We start from the raw sequence: 21,287 nt of genomic DNA, 5'->3' as shown, positions 1-21,287 counted from the left end.
CAGTGACAGCATATGGTCCAGGCTGCAGCAGCATGGAGCCATGAGCTGGGGAATTCAGTCCAGAGGCGCCTAGTGAAGGGAGAGAAAGGAGGACTTCACCCAGCGTAGGCAGACATCTGCAATGAGATGGATGGAGATCGGGAAACTGCAGAGAAGATGCAGATTGCAGGAAATGGTGAGGCTTGCGGGAAGAGACAAAGGCTTTGAGGCAAACATTTAGAGAGTTAAACATGAGGAGGGCAATTCTGAACGCTACCAAAATGATGGGGGATCCAGTGGAGACTACACAGCATGAGCTGTGTGTTTGTGACTGCTAATGCCACACTCCAGTTAGAGCGGCAGCCTGAGGAGAGCCCGGGAGGATGCTTAGGTCAGGAGTGGAGGTAATGGATCACTCTGTGTCAGGAACAGCTTCTGGATCCTGGGCTGCATGTGACGAGTAGTGGCCTAAGCTGCTCCTGCAGGAGATACCCTTTTTAAATTAGCTTATGGGGCTGGCTCTGTGCTGGGCCCCACCCAGTTCGGAGAGAGGCTCTCAAAGCCTCTGTGGGCTGCTGTGATGTGAGGTGGTAGGTGCATTGAGGAGGCTGAAGGAGGTAGATGGCTATCTTGCCATCACAATTACATTCAAAGGGGCTAATATTGTCCAGACACCTATGTTGTTGCCCTAACACCTGCATTATCCCCAGCTTGCTACTCGGGGCCATGCTTCTCTGCTGCTCTAACTCCAGGCCTTGCCTCTGCTAGCATCTCCTGATGTGTTACCCAGCCCTCCTGCTACCAATGCAAGTGATCTTCATGTGTTTGCTCCTTTTGTGATGTCACTGTAGGGATTCATGATGTCATCATGTTCCACCAATGAAAGAAAAGGAGGATAGGCGGAGTCCAGCCTGTTTCTGCAAGGACACAAAGTAGTTGGGCTGGGCTTCATGAAGCTGCACCTGCTGCTGACACTCCTACTGGGGGCTGTGCTCCCTGTGCCACTTCCCCAAAGGTAACATGGCCCCTGCAAAGTTTGTGCCCACTCCTTCCTCTGCCCCCAGGTGCCTTCCCGAGAACATATGCAGGAGACTCAAGCATGAGCTGAGCTGGGAGCTGGATACTGAAGGGTGGGGATCAGCGCTTAGGCCAAAGCAGTGGGAATTGCCCTGTTTGAACCATGCAGAAGAGCTGGAGTGCGCACAGCCTAGCTGCTGCACCTTAAACCTTCCCCCACCCCCATTCCAGCAGGGAGCACCTTTCCCTTCAGAGCCTGCCTCTGCACTACTGCAAGCTGTAAAATGCACCTGTCCTTATTGAGGGAAGCCAATGCACAAGTCACCCTGTCCACATTAAGGACAACCGTCAAATGCATGTAACCTGGCCAAGTCAGCCTGTTTTCTGGAGCCCTGGCTCTGCTCCACCATTTAAGCTCTAACAGTAGGCTAAGTGCCTCCTAGGCCAAATGCAATTACCCACCATCTCATTCCAGCTCTGCTGCTGTCTTTTATGCCCAGCACCCTAAGACCTATGGCTAGAACCCAGGTTGAGCTTCAACTGGAAATGCGCCAGCAGCCCCAGCGCTGCTGCTGGGAGACTAGTGAATGCATCCGCCCTGGGAGCTTCCTGCTCCCCTGACCACGCATTTCTATTGCAGGCTCAGCGACTTAGTCCCTGAGGATTTCTCTGCTCCCCTAGAGCTCCCACAGCAGCACTTCGGCCTGGTGGATGGTACCAACTTACTCTGCTCTAACATGCTGTCATGGGGGGCATGGACAGTTCCCGTTCAGCCTCCCCAGTGCACAGCAGGTGCACTGCCTCCTGCACCATCAAAGCCAAGTCCCCACAGCCAGGGAATGCAAGAGGAAGGGTTACTATGAGGTGGGGTGGGGGCAAGGCAGTGGCTTCCTCAGGGGCACACACCTCACTGTTTCCCAGTCACAGGTCTGTGGGGGGCCAGTCACTGCCACTTAAGGTTGTAAGCCTGATTCTCAAGATTTGCCCTGTGCAAGGCTCCTACTTCCAGGGGCAAGCAGGCTTTCCCCCTTCCCCCTGCAGTGAGCATGGAAGAGCCTGGTTTACTGCATAAGGGATCCACTTCAAAGCCTCAGCTCACCCTCCTCAGAGGCCAAGGAAGGATTATTTCCCCAAACACTAGAATATAGGAGCAAGTTTCAGCTGAGGAAAGCAGGCCTAATGTCACTGCAAGCCCTGGATTGGTAGGCGATTACTATTTTAAAGGCTAATTCAGGTGAGAGACAGCCTCACTTTGCCAGCAGGGTCTCCCATTACCTGCAGCTATGGCTCACCCAGCAGCCAAGCCCCCTCCTTAGCAGCCTGTCTCTGTATAGCCAGCTGGCCATGAGTCCAGACTGCCCCACCCCATGCCACAGTTCAGCTGGCCAGGCTGTGGGGAAAGCCCCTGAGAAGCCAGCCAGTGCCAATTGGGCCTCATTTGCAGTGATTTTCCCTCCCTGTGCATGGACACTTAACAGGCACATGCTGTTCATTGTGCACGGCACAGGAGTTGCTGCTACTGCAGGGTGATGGCTGCACTGCTCTAGGTGCTGCTACAGCCCAGGCTTACTTTTCGTCGTTCCCAAAAGCACACACCACCTCCAGAGTGGGGAGTGTACGTGTGAGTGCTGGACCCAAACTTGGCTCATTAGTGGCCGCAGGCAGTTTCCCCACAACACAGGCTGTTTTGGGCCCTGTGTTTCTCTCCCTCTCCATCAGCAGCTCTCTGTCCTTCCATAGATTATGGCATTAAACCGAAGTACCCCCAGTTCGAGACTCGAGCACCCCAGAAGCAGCCAGCAGGCCTGCACCAAGCACACAAGAGCAAGCGGGATGAGCCAGACTTGGCAGAGTATTATTATGACAATGTCCTGTGAGCTGCCCAGGGACTTGTTGCAGTGGGGGGTCTCCATGAGCCCTAAGGACTCCATCTCTGGCCCTGTGCACTAGTTGCTTTATAAAGGTGCACTGTACAGCAAGACAGACTGAGGGGCTGCTCAGTGATGTCTGTTGGGGTGGGGCGGAAGGTGAAGGCAGAGGGCTGCCCCTGCTCCAGACTAGTTCCCTTCATCCCATGGATGTTTCTTCAGCTGCTGGAGATGGTGTAGCTGAAGATGAAGCCCCTAAAATTACTTCTCCCCTCTAATGAAGGCTGCCTGTCTCCACCTGAGTGTAGAGGTGGGGATCCCAGGCAGAGAGAACTGAGGTCACTCGTCCATAGAAAGCCATTCTGTGCAGCCCCCTGGCTGCCACGTAAGCTGCTCTGCCATGATGCTCAATCTCCCTTGGGCTTGAGGTGCTGGGTGGGGCTCTCTGAAGAGGCCCCTGGGAAGGAGAAAATGGGCAGGATGCCCACGTAACAAGGCTGGAACAGAGGAGCTGCAGGCCTTGCCCAGTGCTCTGGTGTGACACACAGACATGTAGAGCAGCTCCATGAAACTTTATGTTTAATAGTTTTGCCACCACAGCAGATCCAGCTGAAGGCCAGAGACCTTGACTGGAGGGGAGAAGTGTCATCCCCTAGATATTAGCACACCTCACTGCAGTCCTGAGCCCCTTGCTGCTCCCTCTCTTGTCTCAGGGTCCCAGCTTGTCTCTCAGGTTCCTGGCGCCTCTCCCCCTCGGTGGGGCCACTGCCATCGTGGAGGCTGGGAAGGAATTCTTGTTGTGTTCATCCCACTGTGGATGGACTAGACCCACTGCCTCTCACTTTCAAACTTGCATCCCAGTATGCAAGTAGCCCACAGCCACTGGCACCTGCAGCTGGTGGGGTGAGGAGCAGATGAGTTCCCCCCACCTGGAGACTGAAGGGCAGGGGCCCCCAGAGGAACTGTTCCCCTCCCACCCATACAGGATGAGAGGGCACTGACTCTTCTACTCCCCGCTCCTCCTCCTCAAACTCACTCCTCTACAGGGAGGAGAAATAGGGCCCCATAGTCTCAGCCCAGGCTAATATTCACCCCTGGAAAGCAGGGGGTTCTTTCAGGCTGTCTGGGTGGGAATGGCAGGGATGCTACAAACCAGGCTGCTCTTCCCTCCTGGGATGAGACTTATCTTCCATGTGGTACCCCTCAAGTGGTTCCAAGGCTTTTAGCAGTTGCTTCTCTCTGCCATGCCCATGCCACCCCGCCCCTCAGGGGGTGAGGTGGAGCTGCCCCCTTCCCTCTCAGTCAGGACTTGGGCTGACCTGTTCCTACCAGCTCCAGTTCTCAGCAGCTGATGGGGCTTCACAGTGCGAGGCCAATGCTGCCCTGGAGTTAAAAATCAGCCTGAGGGAGCTGTAGAAAGCTGGCTAAAGCTGCAAGCCAGGCCAGGAGCTGGGAGGCATCCTCACTCCAGCCCCCAGGAGGGAGGAGGATGAGTGCTCGCTCATCACACCAGGCCAGCCCTCTCACTTACACAGTGACAGGGCTGCTCTGTCCTAGGCCAGCTCCAGTGCCACAGCTGCATTCCTGCCCCAGGCTGCCTGTTCCCCCTTCAGAGCCCACAGCCGTGCTTCTTCAATATAATCAACTAAAGGAGTATTTTACAATAAACCCCATTTTTCATCTCTCCCCCTCGCATCCCCCAATCCCCAGCCCGAGGAAGGAGAGTCCTGAAAAGAGGCAGTCCTCCATGCACCAAGGGAGCCATCCCCAGCTCTGTTCCTCCTCCAGTGTCAAAGCAGCTTGTCCATGCATGATGGGGAATGGGCGAGTTCGCTGGCCCTGTCTGTACAGAAGGGTGCCTGGCCCAGTCCCTACTCCAGGTAGATGTCCTCTGTGGGGCAGGTGTACTCCACATATTCCTTGTAGAACTGCTGGAAAGCCCTCCTGCAACAGACAGAGCAGAGAGCAGGCTGAGGTGCGGTTGCCACTCAGTGCACTGGCAGCTCCCCCATCCAAGCCGTGCGTACCTTGCATGCACATCCCCCCGTTGGTCAGGGATTCTGAACAGGCCTTCAGCCCCTATCAGAATTCAGGGATTTGTTTTCATAGAGTTCTAGAAACGAGCTGGAAAGACTCCATTAGGTGCTTTCTAGTCTATCCCCTGGGACCTGGGGCACGATTGGCCACTACTGTCTATCTCCCACGGTTCTGTCAGCCCCCCTGGAATGTCTCCAGTGACAGTCTTCGGTCTTTCCTTTTGGGGGCAATCCCTCAGTCTCCTACACATCCCTGTCTACTCCTCTGTGAAGTTTGCATATCTTGTCCCCAAGAGGCCCTGGGGTTTGTTTCAATGCTGTTGGGGTTTGGTTCCCTTTAACCAAGCACAGGCTTGTTGCTGGCCCCCGTTCCTGTCATAGAGGGTTACGGAAGCAGCCTATTCTTGCTGGGCACTCCCAGGATTCCAGGGGGCTGTAAAGCTCTTGGGCAATAAGAGGACAAAGGTCTTAGCTCCTGGCAGTCCTGCAAACCCTCCATCCTTTGCTCCTCCCCCTGCAGCAGTGGTATGTGAATGGAGGCACAGAGGCCAAATCCATCCTTTAACCATTCACCTGACATGGCACAGCAGTGGGGAAATGGCAGGGACACAGATCCATAGGCCTCACTACTGAGTAGCTAGAAGGACTCAGGACAGCCACGTGGTGTCGCTATTGAGAGCATTTATGTGGCACACAGCAGCAGTTCCCAACCTTTCTGGGCAATTGCTCCATTCTGGGTTGGCTCAGGGGACTGGGATCCAAAGCCTTTCACCTCTAGGGCACCTGCTCCAGCCCAGCCCAAGGCAACAGTTATCACCATACAATGCCTCAGCTGGTTGGGGCCTCCTATGAAATCAGTTATTGGCTCTCGGTCCAGTGTCCAAGTCACAAAGCCACAGCACAGCAGTCTTGCTCTAACTGGCCCCTATTCCTAGAGGACGTCAGCCCCCAGATCTTGTCTACACAGCACCAAACTGCCATGGAAAATACTTGAGAGTTTAAGTACCCTAATCCTCACTCTCTCCGGCCCCAACCAGAGCTCCCCACTCCCAGCTCAGCTGGGCGGCTCCAGTCTTAGCCCAAGGTCCATGGCAGGTGAGAGCACCACAATTCAAGGCAAGGCAATAGAGCCCCCCCGGACTCACCCTACAGACTCCGCAAGCGGCTTGGTTGACTCCTCTGAGACGAAGACGTGACAGGCAAATCTGTGGTCAGCTGGGTGTTTGGTGATAAACCCAAAATATCTGGGAGAGAAGAGAGCAGGTGAGGCTGGAGCAGAGGCCATGCAGAGGGCTGCGCTGCAGAGGAAGAGGTCTGCCCACTGCCCAGGCTGTATGCCCCATTAGAGCAACAGCCCAGGAGACAGGAATTACTCACAGCAAGGCCTGACTTACCCTTTGGGAAGTGGGGAGGGGTGGGAAGGGCATGGAAACTAGGATCGAGCCACTCTACTTCCGGTGGCAGGGGGACAAAATTGGGCTGGGGAGCGCCAAAAAAGAAGGACTCCAAAGAGTCACTTGTGGCGCTTGTGCAAATGCCCAGCCCTGGGCACGGTGAAACAGGGAAAATTCCCGACCGGAAAAACCCTTCCACTGTCCAGTGACTCAGCTTTGGTCTGATAATCACTCACTGCACCTTCCTAGCCCCATCTTTGGAACCCACTGCAAATACCTTTTAACCCTCACAACACCCTGGGGCAGAAAGCATCCAACTCCCAGGGCTGGTCCATGCCTGCAACTGCGGGGAAAAGTGGGTAGCATTTACAGGGAAGGGAAACCCATAGGAAGGAGGAGGAGGAGAAAGATTATGACAGCTGGAAAGCCCCCCTCTCCCAGGGAACACAACTAAGTCTATAAGTAGAGAGCAGGCTGAAAAGGAAAAGGGGCCTCTCCCCCAGGATCAGGATCATGGAAGCCCTTGACCCCTTGGGCACTCACTTGTTGTTCTTTGGATGGTATCCACAGAAGGAAATGTTCTTCAACTGGAAAAAGTGGCTACATTTATTACCCTGTGGGACAGAGAAAAGAGCTGTCAGACTCAGCCTGCACTGCTAGGGTGATACGGTGCTGCCTCTATGGGGCAGAGGAGGGTAACACACTGCCCATCTCACCCGTTGAGATCCAGAATCAGGTTCCACATGAAAGTGTCTCTTGGCCTGACTCCATTTGTTGCCATCATAAACCTCCATACAAATGGACACAATTGGTGACTGCTTTGCAGAGGTCTGGACTGCAATATAGTGAGGTGCTGCAGGTCAGGACTGGGGAGGCATGGCCAGGGCTGCGGGGAGTGGGGGTGGGTCCAGGACGGGGATAATATATCAGGACCGAGGTGCATGAGCAGGGCTGTGCATGGAGCCTTGGACTGGAATTTCAGGGGGTGTTGTGAACGAGGGCTGAGGTGCCTTGTGAGAGCTGAGGGAAGCTTGCTCAGCATTTGCAGGCACGCTTCTTGGCTCTGGCTCGTAGCTTGAACCTCTCCCTGGCATGAGCATGCAACAGGCACTGTCTACATGTGAAATCACAACTCTTCTGGGAAGGACTATAGCTACTCTTGTTACAGGTTAGGCTCATGATTCCCATCACTGACAGCTATTAGCGTTCACAGCAGGCATAGCATTTTCTTGTGTGTGTGTGTGTGTTTCTTTTGACAAACAAGGTGGGTGAGGTCATATATTATATTGGACCAACTTCTGGTTAGAGTCGAGATACAAGCTTTGAATTTACACAGAGCTCTTGCTCAGTTCCTTTGTGTTTCCTTTGTGCATTTGAGAGCACTTTTAGCATCAGTGTCACTGTTTGCCCTGTATAGTCAGTTTTTCCCTTGCTGAAAAGACCTTTATAAACCCCAGCCAGGGAGCAGAATATAATTTAACATATCTAAGCTATGGCCTTTCCCATCCATCCCCACCGCTAAAACTCTCCTCCAGGCTCTCATGCTGGCCTTGACAAATGCAACCTTGCCCTGCTCACATCCATTCAGAATGCTGCATTGCCCACCTGTTACATTTTCAAACAAGCACCTTTGCACTTTCTCCCATGCTGCCCCACCTGACTGGGAGGAGCTCCTTGTGAACACCTGCAAAACTAACAAGTCATTATGCACCTTAAAGCTCCTCTGCTGTGACACCTACTAAAAAACCTGACAACAGTTAGGCTCCTGGTGTGCTGAGACCACTGCCTATCATGCCAACCAATGTTGTCTCATTGTTTCCCTGTATTCCCCTGTCTGTGTCCAACTGAGGTCTCATCTTATACTTAGCCTGTAAACTCTTTGGGGCAGAGACCATCTTTTTGTTCTCTTTGTACAGTGCCTAGCATAAAGGGTTCCTGGTCCCTGAATAGGGCTCCTAGGCACAATGGGAATGCAAAATAATAACAACAGGAATTAAATCCATCTCTCAGGCCCAACTGTTTAAAGGGGTCCTATCAGAAACTGGAATTTTTAAATATTAGTTTTAAAAATAATCAAGTTAATAGTGTCCCTTAAATACAATCTGAGTAAAATCCAAGCTGCTAGTACCTGGCACCATTGAATTACTCCAGCAGGGAAACTGCATCACCCCTGGGGAAGGGTTTCTGAATGGCTTTGCCTAAAGGCCCCATGTGGCTCTGCACCTGCCTCTTGTAGGCTCTGCATAGGGTACTTATGCAGAACGCTAATCAGAAGCCTCCAATGTCCATCTAAAGAGCTTTGCTGTTCAGATCCAAGAGCAGCACTCAAAATAGCAGCAGAAGGGTTTAGAAACAGCTCACAGATTATCAAAGCAGCTCAGCTCACTAACATTCCAGTGAAGTAGTGCACCCACTGACTGGGAGGGTGGACCTCAGTGTTAGGGTCTGGTGTGCAGGGGGATCCTGCTCCCCTAAGGGGCTGGGAGGCTGGATTTGACACCAGGGCCCTGGGAGGGAAGATCCCATTGTGTTTGGGAGGGGTGGGTCCTACTATACACATTCCAACCCCTCAGGAAGCATTTCTGGGGTCCAGGAACAGCCAATCAGGGAGAGGTGCAAATCAGGGATATCTCATTGCTTCTGTAAGAATATTGTCCTTATTTTAGTGGGCATGAGCTAATGTGGAGCTGTGATTGAAGGGTGATATGCTGTGCATTAGGAATGTGATCAGGTGGAGCAGGGATAGCCTGGACATGTATGTGAGCAGAGCTGAGGGTCAGGGGGTTTGTTACCTTGTTCTGCTCCTTGGAATCATCAGATTTCACAGCAATCTTGACTCCTCGCACATTGATCTCCAGGATGCAGCTGGAGGGTGGGTTAAAGTGCACAGTGAGGCGGCGGGTGGTGGCGATCTGGGGGAGACAAAGGGACAGACTATGACAAACCCAAACCACATGAGTACTTACCGCCCTTACCGCCAAATGAGGTCTCAGCCCCCTCCCATCCCCAGGGAAATGATCGCCTTGCTCCCAGATCTTCTCAGAAAGCACTTTGCTCTGCAGGCAGGAATATAGGTTCTTTGCCCCCTTGGGAGACCAGGACTTGAGGGCTGCTGTACCTTCTGCATAGCCGCACACAGCACATCGTTGCCTTTGTGATATGGAACCTGGACTGAGCCAAGGAACTTCACCCGGAACTGATCCATCCAGTCACTGTTCTTGGTCAGGGCTGAAAGATAAAGCACAAAGCAGATGAGAATGTGCAATCCCCTCCCCATATCAGTGCATAATGTCCTCCTCCCACACACAGCATCAGGGCAAGCACATGCACCCCCCCACACCCCACCATGGCATCAGTGCGCGTCCACACAACACGTACACACCCATAGCCTCCCAGGCCTAGGGATGCACCCTTCCTAAAGTTCCGAACAGGCAGAGGTCCTGGGACACAGAGCTATGAACAGAATTGGCTAGGTCTCTACTTGCTTCTTAGCTGAAGTTTGTGCACAACATAATCCTCTCTCCACCCCAGCAAGACTGGCAGCCTCTGCTCAGGAGAGGCCACAGGCTGGAATAGCAAGGGATGGGCTGTAGGTCAGGATTGGGAGGCAACATGCGAGCTGTAGAGGGGGGCCCAGTACCTGTAATGTGGTCAGGATCCTTGGTGACCTCAATCGCATAGTAAGCAGGGAAGATGCCCCGGTCGCCTGTCCTCATGTTGTAGGCCTCGTACCAATAATCTTCTGCCTGCACCTCCACCAGCAGAGGGTCGTCCACTTCCAACTCCAGCTCATCCGCATGACGAGGCACAAACCTGAGGGGGGAGTCAGCAGCACTTTTCCAACCAGGAGCACTGGTTGCCTAGCAGCTACAACACTGCCTAGCAGCTAGGGACAGGGAGAGACGGAGAATCCTCTGTGCCACAGGTTCAGGGTAATTGCTACTGTATCTCCCCCCAACCCCCATCCATGGTCCACTCCAGAATGCCCAGTCAGCTCTCCAGGCATCACCCCAGGGGTGAAAGTAACATTCAACACTTACCAGTGCGGGGCCTGCTCCGACCTCTGGAAGGGGCAGGGCCTCGGTCAGAAGGGGCGGGACTGGGGTCAGCATCCCCCCCGTCAGCCCATCCGCAGTAGCAGCAGCGGCGGTTGGAGCCCCGGGCCCTTTTAAATTGCCGGCCCTGGGGCAGCTGCTCCTTTTGCCCACCCTGTCAGCGGCCCGGCCGGTAGGGACCCAGCAGGGCAGCCGACGGGGGCGCCAAAAGGGCAGCGCCGTTAAACCACTGCCGCAGCAAAGGACCCTGCTTCAAGCGCCGCCGCAGCAGCACGTTAACGTCGGCTGTGTAAGGGCCAGTACTAACAGCCACTTTTTACGGGGACGCCATACCAGCCCCTACCGGCTTACTTTCACCCCTACCATCACCGCTCTCTAGGCAGGGCCCTTGTCCCACTCCCTTCTGCCCAGGGATTTTAAGGCCGCACAGCTCACTGCCGCACACTGTGATATCCCCAGCAAGCCAGCCTGTCCAATGGCCAGCGCCTGTGCGTCGCTGTCTCTCCCCGAGGGCTGTGAGCAGTGCATCGCCAGCAGCTACAAGTTACCACACAGCTCCTTCTAAGCAAGCCCATTTATTCTTACACTAAAAGCATTACAGAGAAAACACAATAAAAACAACAAAGCGATTTAAACACACACTAACCATACCAGGCCAATTACAAGAGTTCGGCCACTAGTGCTCCCCCTCCCCCCAGAAGCGTGCTGGTGAGAGGGAAGCAGAGGTTTGGACTGGGCTCAGTACAGCCAGGCACAGAGCAGCAGCTGTTGTGAGGAAGTCCCCCCTTCCCCCATCTTCTGGGCTAGAGGCAGAACAAGCATTCTGGGAAGAAAGGCTGACTGGACGGGGGTGTGTAGGGTGTGTCTACACTCACCTAAAGACAGCGCGGTGAGTCTGTTCCTGCTCCTCCCCATTGATCGTACAGGAGAACAGCCCAAACGATTCTGCACCTGTGTTTGCAAAGGGGAACGTTACAGTCTCTAGGGGGATGAATGAGGGAGACTGTTCTCAGGACCCACTCTTGGAGCAGCTGTGCCCTGGCATGTACTTCAGGGTTTCCTTATGTGGTATCGTGTGTGTGTGTGTGTTGCGTTCAGGACTGGCATGTCAATGCCAGCTGCGGGAGCAGGCTGTCTGGTAGAACTGCATCTCTCCTCACGCCCAGCTGAGGACCAGAGAACTCAGCCTTGCACAAAGCTCCAGAAAGCCCTTCAATGTGACACTGGGGAAAGGCACTTGCTCCCAAAGGCCTCTAGAAACAGGCACAGCCCAGGAAGCAAAGCCAACTTCCTCACAGCACACCCCAGCCCTGCAGCGACCCCTCTGGGCAATACTGGGAGTTCAATTCTCCTGGGCCCATTCCATCTCGGGCTGCTCAAGGAGGCCAAATCAGAGACAGATGAGCTGGTGGCTTTGTGTACAAAAGGACTGAGGCTCACGAGCTGCTTTTGCATAGGTGCCATAGAGCAACTGTCAAGTGGAGAAGGGAAACCCTTTGTAGCTTCTGCATGGGGTAGGTGGGGAGCGCTATGGAACCGGTCACGCAGGAACTGCTGGCTGGCAGGCGGACTCTGCCCAGGTCGCCCGCACAGAACTCGCAAGAGGAGAATAGGTCACAGGAGAATTAAGTGACCAGAGTTTGGCCTCCATAAAGTGGGCTTGGTCCCAGTTGGACTCAGACTCAGAGTCCCAGCCAGTGAACTGGACAGCAGAACTGTAGTGTGGTAAAGGTGGGCAATTTCCTCAGGCATCTCAAAGGCCAGAAATTAGGTGGGAGTCATCTCATTCTTCACCCCAGCCCTACCCCTCAGAAATGACCCTGGTCTCCATTAATGTCCCCGAGAGCTGGAGAACCAGTAGAGGCTTCCTGCTTCCAAGTCCCTGTTTGACAAACCAGCTGTGGTTCATCAGAACGGCACTTATGTCCAGTGAACTCCAGAAAGGCAGAGGATATGAACAGGGCATTAGGGTAGACAGGGTGTATTTCTGGGGGAGGGATAATATAAGCAGCACAGCCAAGGGGGGGAAATTCAAGCTAGGGGGACATTACTGGTGGCCAGTGGGGGCTTACACAAGCTCCACCCTTTCCCTAGTACACTATTCTCAGCCAGCAAACCACAGATGGTTCACCAGCTGAGGACATAGGCAGGAGGACCTGATAGAAACCAAAGGGGTATTTCTGGGGGGCACGGAGAGAGACATGGCTGCATATCCTATTTGAAGCAGGATATACTGTGCAGGTAGCTTTTTAATTTTTTTTTTTTTTTTTTGCACACATCTAGGGATCAAAATGGGAGTCTGTCGAATTTCACTCCAAGGTACTGCATGGTGCCCTGGGGGATCCAAACTGAGAACGGTATTCAAGACAATGTACATTTTTTACACTATGCGGGCGTCAATGTAGAAAAACAGCTAGATTGTTTCCAGTCCCACCATTTTATAGGCTTTAAAACTCCACTCTTGTAAGTGCTCTAAAATCTGAATGGTTACTCACATTGCTTTGAAATTTGGTGTGCCTCATCAGGGTGCAGGGTAGCGTTAGTGAACCACATTTGAGGCCATTTGACAGAGGAATTCCCAAATTACAGGTCTCCCCCAAAAAACCACGGGTTTCCTTCTGCTGCCTTGTACTGTTAAACAGCGAGGCACTAATGACTGGGTGGGCAAATCACAACAGGCCTCCTGATGACTGTGAACCCACCCTTTTATTAACATAACTAAGAATAAGTTAATTACAAGCCCCCACCTAAGACAAAAGGAGTCTTGGACTGAGTGACTAGAGGTTGCTGCAATTTGTGAGTCATGGGTAGGGTTGCCAAGTGTTCAGTTTTCGACTGGGAAGTCCAGTCAAAAAGCAGACCTGGCAGTATCCAGTCAGATGTACTGACTGGACACTAAAAGTCCATTACCACAGGCTGGGGGGAGAAGTCGGGGGGAACCAGGATCACTTTACAATACAGTTACAAAGCCCTCTGCCACCCCCACCCTCAGGCTCAGCACTCACTGGAGGAGCCCAATCTACGTTGAGCCCCATCTCGTACCACTCCTTCCCCACTCAGCCCAGGACTCACTAGAGGAACGCGACCGGCCACTCATGAAGACGTTGAGGAACTTCTTGGAGAAGTGGATGTCAGCCTCGGGGGTGGAGTCCTCAGATAGGCAGACTGAATCCCGCTTCAGCGCATCCTCCTCATACTCCTCGCCGATGGCCGACTCGTAGGGTGAGGAGACGCAGTTGTCATAGACGGTTGCTGAGTCACTCTCGTCGCTGTAGCCCGAGTAGCACTGCTTCAGGCTGACGAGTTCCAGCTGCACGTTCTCATCTACCACCAGCGTGTACTTGACTGAGTCGTAAGAGAGGGCACTGGTGTCTGAGCTCACGGACGCCCTCTGGAGGCTGTGCCCATGCCGGTAGCCACCGTTGCTGCTGCTGCTGCACGAGGTCCTGGGCAGGCTCATCTTCTCGGGCGAGGACATGTAGTCCAGCACCTCGTCCTCCTCGCTGATGGAGGGATTGGGCTTCCCCATCAGTGGGGGGTAGCTGGAGGTGTCAATGTCAGAACTGATGGACATGCGGTTCTCGCTGGACTGCGACAGGAAGGGCTTCTCAGGCTCCAGTGGGTCCGAGTTCTTCTGCACAGGTGTCAGGTAGATCTCCTCGGTGGCTTCTAGCCTCACGTCCGTCTGGTAGCGGATGCGGTCCCGGTGGGCTTCCGGCCCCCTTGTCACCACCACCACACTGGGGTTGTGGGGTGGGAGCCGGCTGGCAGCCTGGTGCTTCTCAGGCACCCGGGAGGAGACAACGCAGGCAGGGGCAATCTGTGTGGCGGCCGTGCGCCGGCACGGGCTCTCCGTGGACGTGCCCCGATCTTTGGTGGAGGTTGTGCTATTTTGGTGATTGACCTCATCACTTAGGCAAACGTGGTCATGGGGAGGGGTCTGCTCACCTGAGGGGTGGGCAAGAGAGAAAGAGAAAAAGAGAGCAACATCCACCCATCAAATCCAGAGCACAAGCAGCCTAGGAGCACTCTGTGCTGGGATACACAGTGAGGACACACCCAAAACATCAGCAATGACAGCTGCTGCCAGGCCTCCCACCCTATCCAGGGGCTGGGACTCAGGTTATGGGCCCAAGAAGAGTTCCCTGCTGAGCCTATATCCCATGCCAGCTGGACAATATTCAGATTATCCTCCTGCATATCCATAGGCTACAGTAGGAACAGGAGCTTATCCTGGGCTCTGCCTCCTGAATGCTACCCCCAGAAAAGCTATTCATGCTCCAGGGTTGCTACAAAAACATCTGAAGACAACCCATCTCTCACTTTTGGTCCAAGTTGGAATGCTACCAGCTCCCAGGACAACAGGAAAGGAAGGATCTTACCAGCTGGGGACAGGTACGCAGTAAAAGGGGGCAGGCAGAGGGGAATCAACTCCCAGCTGACTGAATGTGCCTCCATCAGCCTGTGGATAAGCACAGCACCCACCTCACTGGACACAGGCCAGAGGGAAGGGGCACTGGGAGGATGCAGCACTGTGGTTGCTCCTCTGAGATCCAGGCACTGGAGGAACTGCCAGGAGACAGAAGGGGAAAGAGTGAGAGAAGCAGCCTCCTGCTGAGAGCCTGGGACTCACCAGTTTTCAGGGGGGATGACGACCGGGACACCCGCTCCTGCCAACTGTGTTTTTTCCCTAGAGAGTTGTTATTCAGAGTGTCCTGCGGAGAAGAACAAAGCTGCCTTGTAGCTGGAACAGTAAACAGTGCAAAGCACAAAGATGCCCTGTCCCTCCCCCAGCCCACCACTCCACTGCCCCAGCCTCCCTCCACATCAGCCAACATATTGTCCATGTGCATTGGGGGATCCACAAGCTAATCCCAGATCTGCAGCTGCTGCTGGGAAAGCCTGGGCAGTAGCTTGGGAGCTAACCCAAGGCACAGGAGGGAATGAGCCACAAATGATGAGAAAGAACCTGATCTGGATTTTTGTACCCCAACCCTAGAGTGGCACTCAGGGCACTGCTCCAAGGACCCACACAGATTTTGTTTTCCTTTGGCAGGAAAATCCTGAGCAAACCTTGCACCTACCTAGGATTTGTCATCTACACATTGTGCGCATGGCCTCCCACCTGCATGCTCTTCCCCCCCAACATTCACTTTCTGATCTTCACTGTCCATGTTACCAGAGGAGCTAATGAATTCTAGCACACTAGAACCACCAATGAGAGACACATTAACTCCCTGGCTGGGGAGCACCAGGGCCCAGGTCATGCATCTGGCAATGCTTGGCGTGAGACGCTCTAGACACTGGGTATGTGGCACAGGAAGTACAGGCCCTTCAGTGTCATTGGGCACAGAGCACCAAGAGAAATACTTGTGAGCATGGCAGGCAGCATGGACACACACTGGTTGTTCCTCTGCTCCTGGGCCTCTGCTGTGTCCCACACTGCTGCAGGGCACAGCCAGCACTGTGTACATATGCTCTGCTCCCAACACAGCAATGCCAGGAAAGAGAAAAAAGACGTGTTATCACCAGGACCAACATTTCCCCCATGGGCAACATAGCTGTCCCACTGCCTATGCCACCCTGGGCATGAGGGCCACAAAGATCACTCTGTTCGGTTCCTGCCCCAGGACCTGCTCTTTCTGGCCTTGTCTGCACTGGGAAACTGCATCTTTTTAGAAAACACCATAACTATGATGTCTGAACTAATGTGATGTTCAACCCAATTTTGCCCTTACTGTGGATAAGGCAGGTGTGTTTAAAAAACGTTAGCTGGTCATAGTTAATCCTAAGGGGGACTTGATGCATTTTCCCAGTTCAGACATGGCCTCAGTGAGATGCCATTCAGAGAATCAAGCTGGTACAGGGCATCAAGCATCCTGCAGGTGCTACTCCTGAATGTTCCTGGCAAAGTTAGAGAAACCATGAGTGCAGCAAGATCCCACAACCCCCACCAGCTGCTTCCAGGGATTAGCTGACAAATTCTGAGGGGTGGGCACTGGGGTAGGTCTACACTGCAGGTAGGAGCAAGCCTGGCGACCTGGGCAGACAGAAGCACACTAGCAGGGCCTGAGCTAGCATGCTAAAAACAGCAGTGTGCGTGCTGCAGCACCGACAGAAGCTCGGGCTAGCCACCAGAGCTCAAGCCACCCTATAACCTAGGTCCAAGTTTGGGTGGCTAGCCCACGCCTCTGTCGGTAACGTGTGTCCACACTGCTATTTTTAGCACCCATGAGTCTGTCTGCCCAGTTAGGAGGCTCGCTCCCAGCTGCGGTGTGGACATATTCCCAACGAATAGGGTCCACCACAGGGAGATGGACCATCCAGTCTGGTATCCCTCTCCCTTCTGTGGTAGGGCAGATCCATGGCCCATCTAATCCCTCCATCACATTCTCTAGGGCTCTGTCCCAATCTAGCATTGTGTCCCCCACCCCGTCCTCTGTAGACTCATCCACGTCTCAGACCAAGACATCTCCTGAGGTTAAATCAAAATATCCCCTATTAGTCTCATCCCACCCCTCTAGTTATACCTCAGTATACTGCCCTAAAGATTCCTTCCCCTCCTTGGGGTTTACATCCTTCAGACACCTGCAAACATCACCTTCCCCCTTCACGTTTAGTGATCATCAAGCCAGCCTAAACAGAGCCTTATTAATCTCTCCTCATAAATTGACCCCTCCAGTCCCAGGATGTGAGCTCTCTGGGACTGAGGGCCCCAGCACTGAGTGCGGGATCTGAGGTGAGATCTCTCCGAAGTCCCCAGTCTGGGACTGAGGATTTTGCATACCCAGCCCCCAAAATATCACTGATGTTTTGCAACCGTCTCACTGTAAATTCCTGTCCTGTTTGCTCCCTCCCTCCCTCCCAACCCCCCATCCCTGCAGAGTCTCTCTCAGCCTAGGGGGAAGTAATCTGCTCTCTGGGTTCTCCTCCCATTGAGGATCAAGGTTTTGGGTTATTTTTCCCCAGCTGCAGGATGTATATTGCCCCAGGCTGAGTCTCACTTAGCTGTTCCCAGTGTATGTGTCATGTCTCTGGGGCCGTTTGGATTTTCTCTGCTGTCAGCAGGGTTTGCAGATCCTCCTAACACTCCTATGCCTTCCCCAAAGAGAGGGATTCAGATCTGCTAGGGAATTTCTAGCTCTGAAAGTCTGAGCTGCCTAATAGTCACCTCGTTCCCCTTTCCAAGTGCAGAGAGCCAAGGGCAGCCTCTGAGAAGGCACATGCTGTATAGAGAGACTGCCAGTTCCCTCCCTCTGCCCAGGAAGGGGGAGACCCCCCGCACCAGAAGGGCTGGTGCAGGCTGCCAACATAGCCCCCAAAGGCCCTGCTCATGCCAGTGCAAAGAACTAAGTGTCCCCATTTGCCTCATTGCAGCTCCCAGTCACTTGTCAGAATGGGATCGCAGCCAGCCAAGCTGCCATAGTGACCACCTCTGCCAGGGCTCCTGCACACTGTACCCAGAGGGGCAGCCCTGGCTGCAGAGGAGGTAGCAGCGCCCAGCCCCCTCTCCGTCAGTGCATGAGCTGGCCAGGGGACTATAAGAATGTGCAGGGCCCCTCGTGGTGGGCATCGGATGCAGCAAACCCAGCATGGAGAATGCAGGCAGCTTGCACCGTGGCCCAGGGATAGGATGCATTGAGGTTACTATCGCGAAAATGGAGAGAGAGCCACAAAGGGCTTGAGCAGGGGGTTGGACTAGATGACCTTCTGGGGTCCCTTCCAACCCTGATATTCTATGATTCTATGAATGGGGGATGACCAGATACTCTCATGCCCCCACAGAGTCTGATCAAGCAGGTGTTTGGTCCCAGCAGCCAGCAGATTGATTTCCCTCCCTCCCCTGACCCTTGGAGTGCCTCAGATCTCAGGGTATCTGCATCTGAGCTCAGCCCTGCAGCAAGGCTTCCCCAGAGCATCCTCCCCCAGAATGATGGGAAATGGAGTCAGAAGCACCCCCATCACTGAGCACCGTTGGGCAGCACCAAAGAGAGATCTGAGGGGCCCTGCACTCTGTCATACACCAGAGCTTATGTCAGCTCATTGGGGTCCAGCACACACCCAGATGTGCCCAGTATTTAGCCACAGAGAGAAGGAGGGGACAGCAGGCCATGGAGGGGGAAAAGTATGGGCACCTGGGCTGGGTGGTAGTTAGGGTGATGCCAGCCACTCCACGACACTAACAAACAAGGTGCTCTGGGAGTCCATCCCACACCGCAGAACAGAGCAGTGTAAATGGGAATGCCCTCATGTGCTCTAGTGAGCTGGAGCATCTACCTGGGTGGATTCCCATGGAGAGGGAAGTAGCAGCTTGAAAAGTGGTAGGACAGTTGCCCAGACAGCAGCAGCAGGCTGGTTCCTGGGGCCATAAGGTGGTGAGTGCAACTGAGTTTGTGGGGGATGCCTGCAACTGAAGCCAGCGGATGGTCTTAGCCCCTGCCTTTGGAAGAATACATGAGGCTTTGCCTCCTCCCTGCCCTAATGGTGGGGGTGCTAAAGGAGGGCTCTGAGCAGATCCTGGCTGTAGTCTCTACAGTGGGAGCAGGGGAGGAACACCGATTTTAAACAGGAAACACAACCCCCTTTTCCTACCCAAATGGAAGAGGGAGCTTGACTGTGTGGGGAAGGGTCTGGAAGCAGCAGAACTGGGCACGAGTTGAGAGCCATCAGCCCCAAATGGGATACAAAGGAAACTATTGCCAGATGCTATAAGGAAAGGGATTAAATGTAGTTCCCAACCTCCGGCCCCTACCCCGCTCATCTTGCTGCTGTCACCACCTGACATGCCTTCAGAGAAGCCAGTCAGTGCCCCTTCCTCCTAGTTCCTCATCCAAGTGTCCAACAGTCCCAAAGGATGGACTAGTGGTTAGGGCACTAGCCTAGAACTTGGGAGAGCTGTGTTCAATGCCTGACTCCTCCACAGGCTTCCTGTGCAGCACTGGGGAAGTCACATCTCTCTAGTACCAGTACAGTGGGGGAGAAGAGTGCTTTCCCATCACCCTTGGGCATGGTGAGGGTAAACACACTAAGGAGTGTGAGGTGCTCAGATCCTATGGTAATGGGGATCTAAGATAGACAAACTCTTTTCAGACAGGACCAAGTCCATGCCTACAGCACCGCAGACTAGACAGAGTGGGTGGTGTCCCAGGGAGGGGCAGCACTGCAAAGGAGAGCCATAGGCAAGTCAACAGGGACCAAGAGCAACTCTGAGAGACTCGCTTGGGGGAAGATCGTTGGGGACATAGGGAAAAGCAGAGGCTGCCAGAGGCTGAATTTGCCCAGCCTCACCATCAGCAGGATCCACTTCAGGCCCAGAGGTAGAGACGCTGCACCAAGGGGCCCAGTTTCAGCTCCTGTTTGCAATGTGAGTCACAGTAAGAGCCTTCTCAAAAAAAGGAGAGAAGACCGGAGGTGAGTGTGCCAGGATAAAGCAGGGGGAGGGGAGGGTACCAGGCTGCAGGAGGAGTGCTGCTGGCCATACCCATCAAACCTATGACAAGGAGGAAATGAAGAGAGAGGACAGCCTCGTGCCGCTTGAAGGATGGACAGAGGCTGAGGAGGTTGTGAACAGTGCTATTTGCCTGCAGGCCTTCTGGCTCCCCAGTGTAACTCTCTCACTGGGACCTGCAGCCACTCACCACTAACAGTGAAGCCATGTGCTTTTACAATAGCAACCCCTTATCTGGAATGGCTCCAGAGGCAGTTCAGCTCCCAAAAGTGACTCTAAATAAATGACATAATTGGATTCCATGATAGCGACTCCAGATCACATGGGCCGAGACTGCAAAGAACGGCTTTCTTCCTAACTGCCTATGCCACACACTCCTCTTGGGATCTGGGAGGCAAGCGGGGCTCTCTCCATGTCATACACAGCAACTCATAATACAGGTTCTGCCACCAGAACAGAACAAAAATGCTGCTGATGCATAGGGGATCGACTCTCCCACCCTCTCGGAGCCAGGTACGTTCTGCAGGGCTAACAAGAGGAAAGAGCAGTAAGAATGTGTGTTAGTCACTGAAGTGAGCAATTCTGACTCTAATACACATACATGTGCAGGGGAGCAGGGCTGTGGGGAAGGAAAGGGCCATTGGTGCAGAGGGTATGTCTATACCGAACCGGCAGTCACACCCTGCGATTGCAGTAGACCAATCTAGCTAGCTTGGGTCCTAGACCAGTGAAGCTGTGGCACCACGGGCTTCAGCATAGGCTAAACAAGACACCTGGACAATTATTCGGGTAGGCAGCCTATGCTGAAGCCTGTGCTACCATGGCTTCACTGCTCCAGTATCCAAGTTAGTAAGATAAAAGCTAGCTTGGGTGTGTCTACATGAGCTGCAATCACACTCTGTGACTGCAATGTAGAATGACCCCTTTCCAGACTAGAACTATTCAGAACTTGTGTTTGGATTCCTGACCCAATCAAGCTACCAATCCAGCTCTGAGTGATACATGCAGCCCGCAGCCCCATCCAACTCCAGGGGAAGACCTGAAGCATCGACTAGAGTCGCTAATCTGATACTATAGTATTTTCAGGGCAAAGGCTGGCTGCTGCCTCCTTACGAAGAGGTTATCATGGCAAATCCAAGGAGGAGGAAGTGAAAGTGAAGAAGAAATCTCTCCTTCCAACAGTAACTCTCGCTCCACTCTGTTTGGAGGACTCTTCCACTTGCTCTACTCTACATAACAGCAGAAGCTGGGAAGAAGTATTATCCTGGCGTTAGAGGCAGACGCTCCACAAAAAAGAGGCTCCCCTGCGATTCAGCTGTTTCTCTCTTCCATCCAGCAGCCCTCCTGTCTGGCACCAACATTTCACCCCCTCTTCACTAGGGTGCTCTCTCTACATGTATTTTCCTTTTGCCATCACAAGAAGCCAGCAATGCCCCACCATGTCAGTGCCTATCCAGGCTGCCCTGCACCAGCAGCATTAACCAGGATGT

At 53.6% G+C, this 21,287-nt stretch overlaps 2 protein-coding genes across 3 annotated transcripts in view; one reads left to right on the top strand and one right to left on the bottom strand.

Moving 5' to 3' along the window:
* The first annotated feature begins 313 nt into the window (after window positions 1-313).
* On the top strand, window positions 314-4,815 carry FREY1 (Frey regulator of sperm-oocyte fusion 1). Its single transcript, XM_073348160.1, has 3 exons — window positions 314-994; window positions 1,643-1,710; window positions 2,737-4,815. Exons 1-3 carry the CDS (start codon window positions 930-932, stop codon window positions 2,871-2,873), a joined length of 270 nt encoding a protein of 89 aa, XP_073204261.1. The 5' UTR covers window positions 314-929; the 3' UTR covers window positions 2,874-4,815.
* MAPK8IP1 (mitogen-activated protein kinase 8 interacting protein 1) overlaps window positions 3,427-21,287 on the bottom strand; it is a 48,069-nt gene continuing 30,208 nt past the window's right edge. For both annotated transcript variants that reach the window (XM_073348139.1, XM_073348140.1), the window contains 9 exons: window positions 14,983-15,064; window positions 13,422-14,297; window positions 11,225-11,300; window positions 9,935-10,107; window positions 9,413-9,522; window positions 9,087-9,206; window positions 6,838-6,908; window positions 6,046-6,144; window positions 3,427-4,808 (listed from right to left, as the gene is read on the bottom strand). In XM_073348139.1, the coding sequence (XP_073204240.1) occupies window positions 4,736-4,808; window positions 6,046-6,144; window positions 6,838-6,908; window positions 9,087-9,206; window positions 9,413-9,522; window positions 9,935-10,107; window positions 11,225-11,300; window positions 13,422-14,297; window positions 14,983-15,064 (1,680 nt within the window). In that variant the 3' untranslated portion in view covers window positions 3,427-4,735. The remainder of the gene's footprint in view (window positions 4,809-6,045; window positions 6,145-6,837; window positions 6,909-9,086; window positions 9,207-9,412; window positions 9,523-9,934; window positions 10,108-11,224; window positions 11,301-13,421; window positions 14,298-14,982; window positions 15,065-21,287) is intronic.

The sequence above is a fragment of the Lepidochelys kempii genome, chromosome 6 (genome assembly GCF_965140265.1).
Source record: "Lepidochelys kempii isolate rLepKem1 chromosome 6, rLepKem1.hap2, whole genome shotgun sequence".
NCBI lineage: Eukaryota > Metazoa > Chordata > Testudines > Cheloniidae > Lepidochelys > Lepidochelys kempii.
This window is presented reverse-complemented; position numbering and strand designations above follow the sequence as displayed.

What these genes read in the sequence shown, in the direction of transcription:
- FREY1 (XM_073348160.1), top strand. Translation starts at nt 930, where the DNA reads ATGAAGCTGCACCTGCTGCTGACACTCCTACTGGGGGCTGTGCTCCCT. An exon ending in CCTGTGCCACTTCCCCAAAG is followed by an intron (nt 995 to 1,642) that starts GTAACATGGCCC and finishes TTGCAGGCTCAG; the next exon opens with CGACTTAGTCCCTGAGGATT. An exon ending in GCACTTCGGCCTGGTGGATG is followed by an intron (nt 1,711 to 2,736) that starts GTACCAACTTAC and finishes GTCCTTCCATAG; the next exon opens with ATTATGGCATTAAACCGAAG.